This window comes from Bos indicus x Bos taurus, chromosome 10 (assembly GCF_003369695.1).
Source record: "Bos indicus x Bos taurus breed Angus x Brahman F1 hybrid chromosome 10, Bos_hybrid_MaternalHap_v2.0, whole genome shotgun sequence".
NCBI lineage: Eukaryota > Metazoa > Chordata > Mammalia > Artiodactyla > Bovidae > Bos > Bos indicus x Bos taurus.
The window spans coordinates 95,218,631-95,233,627 of NC_040085.1; the positions used below are offsets into that span (position 1 = coordinate 95,218,631).

At 40.3% G+C, this 14,997-nt stretch overlaps 1 protein-coding gene across 1 annotated transcript in view; it reads left to right on the forward strand.

Annotated features, from left to right (window-relative positions):
* NREP (neuronal regeneration related protein) overlaps window positions 1-14,368 on the forward strand; it is a 32,966-nt gene extending 18,598 nt beyond the window's left edge. Inside the window, exons 4-5 of the mRNA XM_027552611.1 lie at window positions 7,592-7,669; window positions 12,617-14,368. Coding sequence (XP_027408412.1) covers window positions 7,592-7,669; window positions 12,617-12,742 — 204 coding nt within the window. The 3' untranslated portion in view covers window positions 12,743-14,368. The remainder of the gene's footprint in view (window positions 1-7,591; window positions 7,670-12,616) is intronic.
* The last annotated feature ends 629 nt before the right edge of the window (window positions 14,369-14,997 follow it).

Genomic DNA, 14,997 nt, shown 5'->3' on the forward strand with positions numbered 1-14,997 from the left:
AATATGGATTTAGAAACAGGTAATAAATAGATGTAATTCAAAATTTTCATGCAGTATGGTAGAAGTGATAGGAATCATGCCAATTAGATTGATTCTGAATATGGACTATGTTGTTATTCTTTAGTTGCTAAGTTGTCTCTAACTCTTTTCTACCCCATGGACTGTAGCTCACCAAGCTCCTCTGTCCATGGGATTTCTGAGACAAGAATCCTGGAGTGGGTTTCCATTTCCTTCTCCAGGGGATCTTCCTGACCCAGGAATTGAACCCACATCTCCTGCATTGGCAGGTGGATTCTTTACCACTGAGCCACCAGGGAAGCCCTAAACTTTGGTTTATTTCTTACAAGATATCCCCATGTGCTTGCATTTCTGAGATGCTCACACCACCACCACCAAGAGAGAATTTGGTGAAGCTTAAAAAAGGAAGTTGGTTTAATAAGTGTTTATGAAGAACACAAACTTGAATCCAGAAAACTGAATATATGGGAAACAATTTAAGCCATGTGTCCACTTACAGAGCATCATTTGACATATGCCAAGAAGAACGAGCAGCTTTGGCGTCCAGCAAGAACAGGTGACCTCCAAAAAGATAGATCAGCTTATCCTTTTTTCTGACCTACTTGTTATCAGCACTTGAAAGCCCCTCAACCTTCTATCTTCCTTGGCTTGCATCTGGCAGCCTTTACATACCCTTGCAGATCTGCTCCCTGCCACCCTCATTTCCTCTGTTGACAGCACTACTGGATGTCTTGCTAATTGTTGGTTTTGTTTGTTTTTTAAATCTATTGATAGATATTCTGAGAACTATTACATTTGACATAACCTATACTTAAAAAAAAATTGCACCTAAAGCACACTATTCATTTCTAGTCAAAGCTGTGGTTTTTCCAGTAGTTGAGTATGGATGTGAGAGTTGGACCATTAAGAGAGCTGAGTGCTGAAGAATTGATGCTGTTGAACTGTGGTGTTGGAGAAGACTCTTGAAAGTCCCTTGCACTGTAAGGAGATCAGGCCAGTCAGTCCTAAAGGAAATCAGCCTGGAATATTCATTGGAAGGACTGATGCTGAAGCTGAAGCTCCAATACTTTGGCCACCTAATGCAAAGAACTGACTCACTGGAAGAGAGTCAGTCTTTCTGCTGGGAAAGATTGAAGGCAGAAGGAGAAGGGGACGGCAGAGGATGAGATGGTTGGATGGCATCACCGACTTGATGGACTTGAGTTTGAGCAATCTCCGGGAGTTGGTGATGGACAGGGAGGCCTGGCGTGCTGCAGTCCATGGGGTCACAAAGAGTCGGACACCACTGAGCGACTGAACTGAACTGACTCATTTCCTAGGGCTGTCAAAACAGAGTACCAGAGACTAGATGGCTTAAACAACAGAAGTTTATCTTCCACAGTTCTGGAATCTTGAAGTCTGCAGTCCGCCTTGGTTTCTCCTGAGTCCTCTCTCCTTGGCTTGTAGATGGCCACCTATCTCCCAGTGTCCTCGTGCGTCTTCTGTGTGCGCATGTGTGTACAATTTCCTCTGCTTATAACTAACCAGTCATATGGATTAGGGTCCACCCATATGACCTTAGTTTAACTTAATTACCTCTTTATATACCCTATCTCTATACACAAGGATTGGGGTAAGGATTTCACATATGGGCATTAGGGGGAGCACAACTCAGCCCATACCACATTTAAATGATCTTTTAGATCTTTAAGTGATCTTTAAAATGATCTTTTAGAGGATCTGTCACCCCACTGTCTCCCTCCCCTGCCACTTGATTTGAGCCCCTAGGTGACAGGAGCTCTGTCTCTCTTCTGGTGGTATCCAGAGTCTAACTGTCCAGCACACTGCAAGTATTTCAAAAACTCTTGGTGAATGCCGGCATGGACAGAGGTATTCTGAGTTATTTGATAGTAAAGATAATGATTATCATTGATATTTTTTCCCTTAAGTCATTCATATTCAGCTCAGTTCAGTTGAGTCCTTAGTCGTGTCCGACTCTTTGCGACCCCATGGACTGCAGCACCCCAGGCCTCCCCGTACATCACCAACTTCCAGAGTTTTCCCAAATGTCCATTGAGTCAGTGATGCCATCCAACCATCTCATCCTCTGTCGTCCCCTTCTCCTCCTGCCCTCAATCTTTCCCAGCATCAGGGTCTTTTCAAAAGAGTCAGCTCTTTGCATTAGGTGGCCAAAGTATTGGAGTTTCAGCTTCAGCATCAGTCCTTCCAATGAACATCCAGGACTGATCTCCTTTAGAATGGACTGGTTGGATCTCCTTGTAGTTCAAGGGACTCTCGAGAGTCTTCTCCAACACAACTCAAAAGCATCAGTTCTTCAGTGCTCGGCTTTCTTTATAGTCCAACTCTCACATCCATACATAACTATTGGAAAAACCATAGCCTTGACTAGACGGACCTTTGTTGACAAAGTAATGTCTCTGCTTTTTAATATGCTGTCTAGGTTGGTCATAACTTTCCTTCCAAGAAGTAAGCGTCTTTTAATTTCACGGCTACAGTCACCATCTGCAGTGATTTTGGAGCCCCCCCCCCCAATAAACTCTGTCACTGTTTCCACTGTTTCCCCATCTATTTGCCATGAAGTGATGGGACCAGATGCCATGATCTTCGTTTTCTGAATGTTGAGCTTTAAGCCAACTTTTTCACTCTCCTCTTTCACTTTCATCAAGAGGCTCTTTCTTCTTCACTTTCTGCCATAAGGGTGGTGTCATCTGCATATCTGAGGTTATTGATATTTCTCCTGGCAATGATTCCAGCTTGTGCTTCATCCAGTCCAGCATTTCTCATGATGTACTCTGCATATAAGTTAAATAAGTAGGGTGACAATATACAGCCTTGACATACTCCTTTTCTGATTTGGAACCAGTCTGTTGTTCCATGTCCAGTTCTAACTGTTGCTTCCTGACCTGCATACAGGTTTCTCAAGAGGCAGGTCAGGTGGTCTGGTATTCCCATCTCTTGAAGAGTTTTCCATGGTTTATTGTGATCCACACAGTCAAAGGCTTTGGCATAGTCAATAAAGCAGAAATAGATGTTTTTCTGGAACTCTTGCTTTTTTGATGATCCACCGGATGTTGGCAATTTGATCTCTGGTTCCTCTGCCTTTTCTAAAACCAGCTTGAACATCTGGAAGTTCACAGTTCACATATTTCTGAAGCCTGGTTTGGAGAATTTTGAGCATTACCTTACTAGCATGTGAGATGAGTACAATTGTGCGATAGTTTGAGCATTCTTTGGCATTTCCGTTCTTTGGGATTGGAATGATATTGGCGATAGAATATTGGAATAATTGGAATTATTGGTGATAGAGGCAAGGTCCAATGCTGTAAAGAGCAATATTGCATAGGAACCTGAATGTTAGGTCCATGAATCAAGGCAAATTGGAAGTGGTCAAACAGGAGATGGCAAGAGTGAATGTCGACATTCTAGGAATCAGTGAACTAAAATGGACTGTAATGGGTGAATTTAATTCAGATGACCATTATATCTACTACTGTGGGCAGAAATCCTTTAGAAGAAATGCAGTAGCCATCATAGTCAACAAAAGAGTTCGAAATGCAGTACTTAGATACAATCTCAAAAATGACAGAATGATCTCTGTTTGTTTCCAAGGCAAACCATTGAATATCACAGTAATCTAAGTCTATGCCCCGACCAGTAATGCTGAAGAAACTGAAGTTGAATGGTTCTATGAAGACCTACAAGACCTTCTAGAACTAACACCCCCCAAAGATGTCCTTTTCATTATAGGGGACTGAAATGCAAAAGTAGAAGTCTAGAAACACCTGGAGTAACAGGCAAATTTGGCTTTGGAGTACAGAATGAAGCAGGGCAAAGGCTAATAAGAGTTCTGCCAAGAGAATGCACTGGTCATAGCAAACACCCTCTTCCAACAACACAAGAGAAGACTCTACACATGGACATCACCAGATGGTCAACACCGAAATCAGATTGATTATATTCTTTGCAGCCAAAGATGGAGAAGCTCTATATAGTCAGCAAAAATAAGACCAGGAGTGGACTGTGGCTCAGATCATGAACTCCTTATTGCCAAATTCAGACTTAAGTTGAAGAAAGTGGGGAAAACCATTAAACCATTCAGGTATGACCTAAATCAAATCCCTTATAATTATACAATGGAAGTGGGAAATAGATTTAAGGGGCTAGATCTGATAGACAGAGTGCCTGATGAACTATGGACGGAGGTTCGTGACATTGTACATGAGACAGGGATCAAGACCATCCCCAAGAAAAAGAAATGCAAAAAAGCAAAATGGCTGTCTGAGGAGGCCTTATAAATAGCTGTGAAAAGAAGAGAAGCGAAGAGCAAAGGAGAAAAGGAAAGATATATGCATTTGAATGCAGAGGTCCATAGAATAGCAAGAAGAGATAAGAAAGCCTTCCTCAGTGATTAATGCAAATAAATAAAGCGAAATAAAAGAATGGGAAAGACTAGAGATCTCTAAGAAAATTAGAGATACCAAGGGAACATTTCATGCAAAGATGGGCTCAATAATGAACAAAAATTGTATGGAGCTGACAGAAGCAGAAGATATTACGAAGAGGTGGCAAGAATAAACAGAAGAACTATACAAAAAAGATCTCGACCCAGATAATCACGATGGTATGATCACTCACCTAGAGCCAGACATCCTGGAATGTGAAGTCAAGTGGGCCTTAGGAAGAATCACTATGAACAAAGCTAGTTGAGGTGATGGAATACCAGTTGAGCTATTTCAAATCCTGAAAGATGATGCTGTGAAAGTGCTGCATTCAATATGTCAGCAAATTTGGAAAACTCAGCAGTAGCCACAGGACTGGATAAGGTCAGGTTTCATTGCAATCCCAGAAAGGAAATGCCAAAGAATGCTCAAAAAAGTCATTCATATTAGAGTCTTCAAAATACCCCAGGTATAGGAAAGAATGAAGCTGTTATGTAGGTAGCATGGATTTCCAATAATCTACCACCCTTTCCCAAAACCAAAAAATAAAAGTTTATTCCCCTTTAGGTTTCTGTGTCCAGGAATTTGCTGAGTTCTTTAGAGACCAGCCAGGCAGGTGTTAATAATGTAAATGAGATTCTTCTGTCTCTGCCATTTTGGGGTTAAAATTCTGACTCTGAAGAAGACTATATGAATTTATCACAAAGCCAAAATTACATTTGTCTTTCCTAACACCTACGATGATTACTTTATGATTCACGCACTAAAAAAAAAGCCTAATTAGAAATGCCTTTGGTCACTTTATAGCTAAATTGATATGTTGCACAAGAGCAAATTTGAGGTATGGAAGGAAGTTTGCTTACTCATGAGTTGCTAACAGATACTCATGTTCCTGAGTTCATTGGCAAATATCATTGGCTGTTTTGCTTTTAAAAAAGAAAGTTCTTAGAAAAAATTATAATAAGTATTGTGACTAAGTATAAGAATTTCTGAGAGGCAAGCTATTTTTCCCTATAGATCCAGCCTGGGTTGCTTTAGTATTGATGCTTTAGACCTAGAAGTTAAATGCTAATGTAGTGTCATTTTGTTAAAATAGTATATCACAGAAAAGCAGAAGAACACATATATAACATTTAATTGATTTTGCTTTTCATTGCATCCATATGCCTACTGAGCTTATATATATATATATTTCTATCAATATTTTTGGTTTACAGTGAAATACTTTTTCTTGCTAATACCAATCATGTTTTTAATTATACTTAAAGCATGCCTTTAAAAGCAGTAATATAGAGATGTCATCATCTTTTATCTGTTTATATTAAGTGAACTTACAGTGGATCCCAACCTGAGATCTCCTAAAATTTCCTAGAGTGGGATTTTGTGTACTGTGACTTTCTTTTAAGACTCAAAGCAAAGCGTGTGTATCGAAGATTGCGGTTTTGTTTTCTTCACCCATTCCTGGTTAAAGAGAATGTCGTGGTGGCTGTTTGTCCCAAATGAGGCAGATGGTGGAATTTTACTAGAAGAAGCTGAGCAAGAGGAAGGAGTTTGAGATTGGCGGAACCACATGGCCCAGAAAGCAGGCCCAGTCCAAAGTCAGCAAACAAGCCCAGTTCTTGCAGGAGGAGCTTTCCAATATTTAAGACCTAAATGTGTATGGTGGCTGTGGGCTGGTGTAATTTTGAAAGAGAGGTTGTAGGCAGTTTGCATTCTGGAATAATTTGAGGGCATCCAATAACTGAAATCCCGCTTTAGAACTGGGAATCTGGCTTGAGTTTGAGCCTTATCCTGTACACTGTGTGACCGTTCTGAGTTGCAGTTTCCTTTTCTCTGTAATGATAAGACCTATTCACAACTTAAAATCAGGATAAATTAGGTAATGTACACAAAATTGCTTTGTTCAGTGGCATGTGCCGTAAATGCTACTGGAGTTGAGCAAAGATAGTTTCTGTTAGACTGTCCCACAGAACCTGCACAGCCATTCACATTTCATGCCTCAGACCAGATGGACTGACATTGGGACATTGATATCGTTGCAGTGAGCCCAATGATTAGGCTACCACATCTAATGCTTTCAAAAACAAACCAAAAAAAGATGCATAAGTATTTGATAACTGATTAATGAAGTGAGATTCTTAATGTCATTTATTAAATGTAAAGCTTATTTACAGCATTTGTAGAATCAGATCTGCAGGGGATCTCATCTAATTTTCTCCCTCCCTTCAAGAAGGGCTGTATCAAATGTAAATTGGGCCTGGCAGATGGTGATTGGATTCAGTTTCTAAATTTCTTAAGGAAGATTTCACAGTTTTCCTCTCTAAATTCTTTCAGTAATTTAACAATTCTTACGCCAAGTTCTTCCTTACAGCTGACCTAAATCTGTACTTGTAAAAGTCCTTTCTTATCCCCCTCCTCCTGTTTTTACCAGAGATAGAGAACAGCTGGCCAGCAGCCTTCTTATGATAATAACCCTTTTCAGTATTGAAAAAAGAGTTACTCAGTTGGACTCAGTCGTTCCATCTCGTCCACCCCTGCACCACCACCCCATTCATCGTCTATTCTCTGAATCATTCATGATGATGACGCCGTCCCTCACCCTGTCCCTGTCTCAGACCCTTGATACTTTCAAGCAGCTGGGCAGACCTGTGACTCTGGGGAGGAGGCAGGCTGCTGCTTCCTCTCCTCCCTATGCTTTATGCATCATTGAGCCTTCTAACAAATGAATCAGGATAACCCTTAACAGTGTTGGGCGAGTACATGACACATTTATCTCATAAACATGGAGTTCTGCAAGGATACTAATCACAGGTTGCTTTGAAAATTGGGCCTCCCCAGTGCCTTAGTTTGCTTAGCCAGTCAGGCCATGACGCTACCGCTTTGCGTGCTAAAGATAACACTGATTGATATCTCTGCTGTCTTGAACTTAGTCTTGGAAGACACTGAGCTAAAACTCTCCTGAGTGTAGAATATGCACACTGACTGAAAGAGAGAATGGGCTTCCCCAGCTTTCTAAGTTACAATTTGAAAATAAGCGACCATTGAGGACAATTGAGCTCATTAAGCTGATCCCAAGAGGTTTCAGAGTGGCTCCTCTTTTTAATCTGAATGTGTATGCTTTTATGTCTCTCTAGGTTTATTACCCAGAGCTTTCTGTCTGGGTCTGTCAAGAACCATTTCCAGACAAGGAAATGGAGGGAAGGCTTCCTAAGGTAAGATCTCCAGCTGACATTTTGTTATGGTGTTTGTTTTTTTTTAAATATAGAAACAAACAACAACACCTATTCCTCATTTTAATACTCATTACTATCTACTATAATAATCCATTAACCTGATACCATAATCCATAACCTATTATCATCTTGGAAATAACATGTAGTACAAAAAAGAAAAAGAATATCCTGATATCCCGTGATTCTTACAGTTCATATTATCTTTCTTTCTTGATGCCCGAAGTCCAAAGCAAATTTTCATTTAAGAACAGTGGAACCCATTTGTCATATATACATTTTACAGGTTTTTTAATTTGTTTGTTCCATTCTGATGTAGATAAAGCCAAATATGAATATATCTAACTAAAAGTTCTCTTAAAAGTATATAGATGATGATAATTTTTTCGGTAATAACACCTGACTATCTGATAAAATTACCCATGAAACAAAACAGAAAGATATTAAAAAGCTGCTAAAAAAAAAAAAAAGCTGCTGTATTTTTTCTTCTAAGTTTTAGGCCCAAACATATTTTCTATAAACATGCTTTCATTGCTCAGACATTTTCAGAGTGACAGTTCTCTGCCATAAGAAAATTTGTAAAATTTACATTTTAGATTTCAGCAGCATTTCAAAACAACAACAGCAAAAACATTTACCAGTTTTTACTGTAGATACCTTTGAACTTTGCTTGTTAGGGTAAATTTGAATTTGACCTTAAGCAAGGAGGATTGTATTTTTTACCACTGACCTGTTGATTCTGCAATTAAAAAAATAGAGACCATTGAAAATACAATTTCCGTTTAAAAATTTCTTAAGTGTAATTGACCAATGGAGAGGACTCCCCAACTATTACTGTCATTTCAACTCTGGTAAACTATCTTACTTGTCCTTAGTGGTTTCAGCAATTCCCCACCTTTTACTGACAGGCAGACATTAGTTAAAGAGATTATGTTGACTGGCAGTTTGCACTGAAAGAAAACAGTCCTAAATCACTTTTAATCTTTCAGAGAATTTCTGAAGGTCAAGGTCGAAATCATTGGCAAGAAAGCACGTGAACTAAATGATTTGGTCCCTGCCTGAGCTAGACTTTTTCTGATTGGAGTGGAAGTGAGCAAAAATACAGCTTTATTTAAAACACACTCACACCCAAGCACTGCACCACCAGGGTTGCAGTGGTCTAAACATTCTTTGCTGGGCCACCTCAGGGCATAATTCCCCTGAGTAGCTGAGGTCAAGATGTGATCATGGAAGGGAAGAGGAGGAGTATAGCTTCTTCATTAGTTCCTACCCCATTCAGGAGTCCAGAGTTCTTGTCTTTGATACTGGTAGCATCAACCAGACAAGCAAGACTGGACAAATTCCTCAGTGAGGTCAACATGCCTCCTTTTCCTCTTGAAAGGCCATCTGAGTCTTAGGCCTTGTCTGCATTGAGGTATGCTCCAGGGGGCTGGTGGATCCTGGAATTCAGGTCTTCTGTTATTTTGAGTTCTTTCCTCTCTAAATATATGAATAGTATTTTAAGCATAATATATTTGTCCTTTTTCTAGCTGTTGCCTTCTGGAAAAGTACATCTTTGCATAATCATAAGAAAAACAATCCTGGCTTACTTGGCCCAAAACACATTCTTGAGTAACTGGGGGCCTCGTGTACTAACAGTCGTCGGCAGGGAGAGCCACCCAGGAGCACAGTCTCGGGGGCCCCCAGACACGTATCTGTATCTCCTCCTCCAGCCTTTTGGTTTATTCAAGTTCCTCAGTCCTATAGGGACCATTATATGAGGATGATGGAGGAAAATAGGACAATTTTTGCATAAAATTCTTCCAAGGTCTAACCTGTGGAAATAAGACATCTTCCTGTCTCCTCTTTGAAATACCTCCTTCTCTTGTTGCAGAAGCTTAAAATTCCTTCAATGGGGGCAAAGATATCTTTTTTTCTTTCTTTCTCTCTCTTTTTTTAATGAATAGGAGGTAGGGATTGAAATCTAGTGAATCCCAGCCTCCCAAGGAAGGGCGCACAGAACATTAGCTCCCAGAAGCTCCCAGGGTGTCTGATATCAGAACTCCCTGCAAGGCTTGTCACCACCGCTCTGCTGTCCTCCAGTTACTTGGGTGGCTCCCATATAGCATGTTAATTGTGGGGCAGGCTGGAGGGACTGCTTTTGTCTTTCTTGCCTTAAAATCTAATAGACTGTTCAGTCCAAAGTAGGCATGCAGAATGTGAATAGTGAAGGAAGGACACATCTGAATATTTGGGGGTCTTGAAAGAGAGAAAAAAAATAGTAAAAATGGTAAATTCAAATCTGAAATAATCTCCTTCGAATTTTGTTTTCCTGGAAGAACTTCTTTCTGAATTACCCATATCCCACCCAGCTCCCACCCATCTCCCATACATTTTTTTTTTTCATGGACATATGAGGGTAGTGAGACTGACACATATAAAGACTAACTGATGTTCTGTACATTCACTTAGGAGTAGGTCTGAAGTAGGCAGATTTAAGGCCAGCCATGATGGTAAGTGAAGTGTGTTATGAACTTATGATTTCCTTTTCTAAGCCTATGACAGTTAGCATTGAATTCTTCATCTGCCTAAAACTTGTTTGTCATACCCTGAACCGTGACGCTAACTGGTTGATACAAGAAGAGAAACAAACATTATTTTAAAAACATCGGGTTTCAATGGATTTCTTTTTTAAATACTGGGATTGCATGCCAAATTTCAAAATTGAAATTATTTTCACAAAAGAAAGGAATTGTTCGATATAATGCTTTTGGATATTTTTCTGGATCCCTTAGGGCATGTAAATGATGAATAAAATTTTAATTTTCTGGTTTGGCCGTTTTGGCATTTAATGATACCAAAACAACCTCTAAATCACAGACTAAGACTGGAGCATTAAAGTACATACTGAGGGGATTTTATATACATTCTGAAAATGTTACATGCTCTAAAAGTCTGAGATTTTTTTTAAAAAATTTAGATAAAACAGATGTTTAATATGAGAACTCTGTATGGTAAATAAAACTTCTTAAAGCTGAATTCTCTGTTACATTTAGTTCACTCTGGGGTTGCTGAGTGAACTGAACAATTTGGTTTCAAGTTGTTTGGATGTCTCTGATTTCTGAATTCTTCAGTTCATTTCAGTCGCTCAGTCATGTCCAACTCTTTGCAACCGCAGGCATTGTACCTTGCCAGGCTTCCCTGTTCATCACCAACTCCTGGAGCTTTCTCAGACTCATTGAGTTGGTGATACCATCCAACCGTCTCATCCTCTGTCGTCGCCTTCTTCTCTTGCCTTCAGTCTTTCTCAGCATCAGGGTCTTTTCCAATGAGTCAGTTCTTCACTTCAGGTGGCCAAAGTATTGGAGCTTCAGCTTCAGAATCAGTCCTTCCAATGAATATTCAGTACTGATATCCTTTAGGATTGACTGGTTTGATCTCCTTGCAGTCCAAAGGACTCTCAAGAGTCTTTTCCAACACCACAGTTCAAAGGCATCAATTCTTTGGCGCTCAGCTTTCTTTATGGTCCAACTCTCACATCCATACATGACTACTGAAAAAACCATAGCTTTGATTAGATGGACTTTTGTTGGCAAAGTAATGTCTCTGCTTTTTAATATGCTGTCTAGATTGGTCATAGCTTTTCTTCCAAAGAGCAAGTGTCTTTTAATGTCATGGCTGCAGTCACCATCTGCAGTGATTTTGGAGCCCAAGAAAATAAATTCTGTCACTGTTTCTGTTGTTTCCCCATCTATTTGCCATGAAGGGATGGGACCGAATGCCATGGTCTTAGTTTTTTGAATGTTGAGTTTCTTAAAAAGATTAAAATATGATAATTTGTAGATTACAAAGCATGATTATCACTTTAACCCAAGTACCTATGTCCAGTCAAATTGGCTTATTATAACTATCGTTTTAGAACATGTGGCCTTAAGAAAAAGAGAACAACAACAACAACAAATCCCAACAGATCTTTTAAAACCATAATGGATTTTTTTTTCCCCTAGAAAATTCCTGTACTTAATGGTTAGGCTAAAAGAGACTCTTGTCATATGTTCACTGTTTTCATTCCTGAGTGGGGCATAACATCTGGTTTTGATAAGACCTTTATTTTGTGGCATCGCTTGGGCAGATGGGCCTCCTTGTCCTGTCCTCCTGCTGTTTGGCTGTGGTGGGGATCTCCTCCCTATGGGCGCTCAGTGGGTCCTCAGTCACAGTGTATTTGGATTCTCCTAGTCAGATACACAAATCCTCACTCATCAGGGTTGTGAGGATAGACTGGAAGACTGCAGTCAGTCCCAACTAGCTGAGTCTCCCGCTCTCTGGGCCTGGTTTCCCTCTCGTCGCCTCTTCTGCAGCTGCTGCCTCCCCAGCCCCGGCCCACGTGATTTACCCCCCAAACACTCCCCTGTCTTTAGTGCCCACTTTTGGTCCTCACTGTAAGGCCTGTAGGGCCTGGGCCACTTGCTTCTAGAATAAAGTGTTGATAAATTATATTTGTCACAGTTGTGATATGCTTTAAATATTTTTACTATGTATTATAAAACAATTATCCCTTTCCACCACAGCCATTCAACTCTTAAAAAAAAAAACCCAAAGCGTTAACAGTCTAGGAACTCCTTTCACCCAGCCTTCTGTCAGGCCATATTTGATCCCAGAAACTGTCTTTAGAAACCTGACTGTGGGGAATGCTGCCTCCCACATGGCTGGGCTCAGCCCTTAGAGAAGCCCTTGATTCTACTGCAGCCAAGGCAGCTAGTGTTTAATTACTTCATGCCCTCACAGACCTAATATTTACATTCAGGTGAACTGTGTTTAATATGTAAACTCTGCAAAATGTTGGGAGTTCAAGGATAAAAGTTGGGAGGAAGAAGCAAAAATGTTCAAATGGTTTTCAAAGCATGACTCAGTGTGATTCTTTCTGTGTGTGTCTGTCTGTGTGCTCTTCAGGGAAGACTTCCTGTCCCCAAGGAAGTGAACCGCAAGAAGGATGGCGGGATCGGGGCTGCCTCCCTGACTCCACTTGGCAGCAATGAACTCCACTCCCCAGGAACCAGTTACCTCCACTCTTTTTAATCACCTCCATTTGTATTCCATATGGTGTATGGGTATTGATGAGGTCATGGTATCATATATGGGATTTTTTTCTGTGTAAATCATCAAGTATAAGAAGAAACTATGGGACTCTGAGCCTTGCTTTAGAGATGTACAGTGGACAAATAGGTATCATCAAACCAGTTTTTAATCATTCTGACTCAAGTGAAAACGCTCAGAATTTCACACTGTGAATCCACGTTTACAACCCTTACAGGTGGGCCTTCAGGCCTGGTTTGCTACGACGATGTCTTCCACAACTCAAACCCCCTCTGCTCTCACACAACCGGTCCACTTCTGCCTTTTCACTCACACAGCTCCTGACTGCTTCTTGCAGAGGCTGAGAGTCCCCTTTTTTTTTTTTTTTTTTTCATTTAGATGTAACAAGCTTAGTAGTTTATGTTCATCAATTGTCTGTATATCTCTATATTTTATCCATGTACTCTTTTGATGTATAGAAGTAGTTTGAAACTCATTGTTTCCTTGTGGTAAGTGACCGAGATGCTGCCACAGGACCTGAGACACTGATGAATGGTGCTATTTTGGACTTTCAACATGCTCCTTGGCGAGGTAGCTCTGATGGAGTTATTTTTTATTTTCATGTTCTAAGAAGGTGTTGGTACTCTGTTTCCCTGAATGTCGTTCTCTAGACTGGATTGACTTGTTCTCCTTGTGTCTTCAGTGTGGCTTTCTTCTTCAGCATTGTAGGTTGAGCGAGTGCCACCGCAGAGCAGGAGACTCCCGTCCCACGGGCTGGCACTCCTGGACACGCAGTCACTGTAGCGGGAGCAATCACAAAACTGTAATTTCCTTACCAAATCTCTTCCTTTCAGTAGCCTCGCCTGCCTAACTTAGTGAACGAAAAGCAATAATTTGACAGGCGTTTTTAGGTGTCTCTTTTGGTTCTTTCATTTGAAAAAATATTCAGGGGGAAAGGGGCAAACTTTTATTTTTTTTCTTTTTATAAATGCCCTCTGGGGGGAAAAAATTAGCATCTCAGTAGGAACATGAAAGTTACACCTTTCCCAAAAATTAGGTTGAAGAAACTGTCTTTACCCCCCCCCCCAAATTTTTTTTAAAAGGCAGAGCACTCTTTCAACAGTCCTGATAAGCAAGGTGTAGATTTTACATTTTTGTCCTTGCTCCCAATGAAATGGATAAACAAAAATACAATCAGACAATACCATCTACTCATGGAATGTTGTTGTGTTAGCCAGTCTGAAAGCCCACCTTGATTTTTATATAACTGTCTTTTAGCTCTTCCTTTGACAGGGCAGGCTTTGTTCTGAACTGTTCCGCTTCTGACTGTTACACATCGACTGACGCATGCGCTGCACTTCTTCGTTCTCTTCTCGCTCCCCATTGGCCTGAGTTTCCTGTGCATTTCCCCCCACCTCCTTTGTTAGAGTAGGTATATCCGCTGTGTAAATAGAGCAAGAAAACAGTATTCTGCATCTGTGGCATTTATGTAGAGTTGCAGTTGTGTACTGCTGAATATGCAGGCTTTTGTAACAATGTGATCTTTACTGATGCACTCACGACAAGTACCCAATGTATTTTAGCTATTTTAGTAGTATTTGTTCAATAAATATGCAAGCTGTATGGTAACTGGCTTGGCTCATCATTGGAAAGGCCTACTTTTGAATACTTACACTGTCTCGTGTTAATTCATATGCTCTCAGAGACCCAAAAGTAGATCCAAGGGCAAATATCAATAGAGATAGAATCAGCTCTGCCTTTCAGCATTTTCCCTTCTGAGGGTTTTATGAGATAAGGGCCTAGGCAAGGGCTCATTGGGATGGTATTTGTAGAGCTGCCTATGGCTACAAAGGAGAATTAAACCAAGCCCGTTTTATTTCTGTACTTTTGTTTTTCTCTTTCCATGCACTCCTTCACACCTCAAAACATTCTTTTTTGCCCTTGCCATAAAGACTTACTCTGTGGTGTTTTTTACCTGTACCAAAAGATACTTGCTTCTTCATGGAATATTTGCACATACACACAAAAATGTATAAATGTATAAAAAAAGTCTTGTAAGTGGGTAGAATTTTGAGATAGAATTTTAAGTCGTGAATTCACATGTACCCAGCTACCTGTTACCTAGATCTTATCTAGATCTAGATAAGCATCACCAGAACCTTCTGGAGGTGTCCTGGAATGCTGAAACCCAACGATTCAGGGAATTTATTCTCTCCCTGTGTATGAGAAATGCCAGCTGGTCTCTCCTCATCTATTAT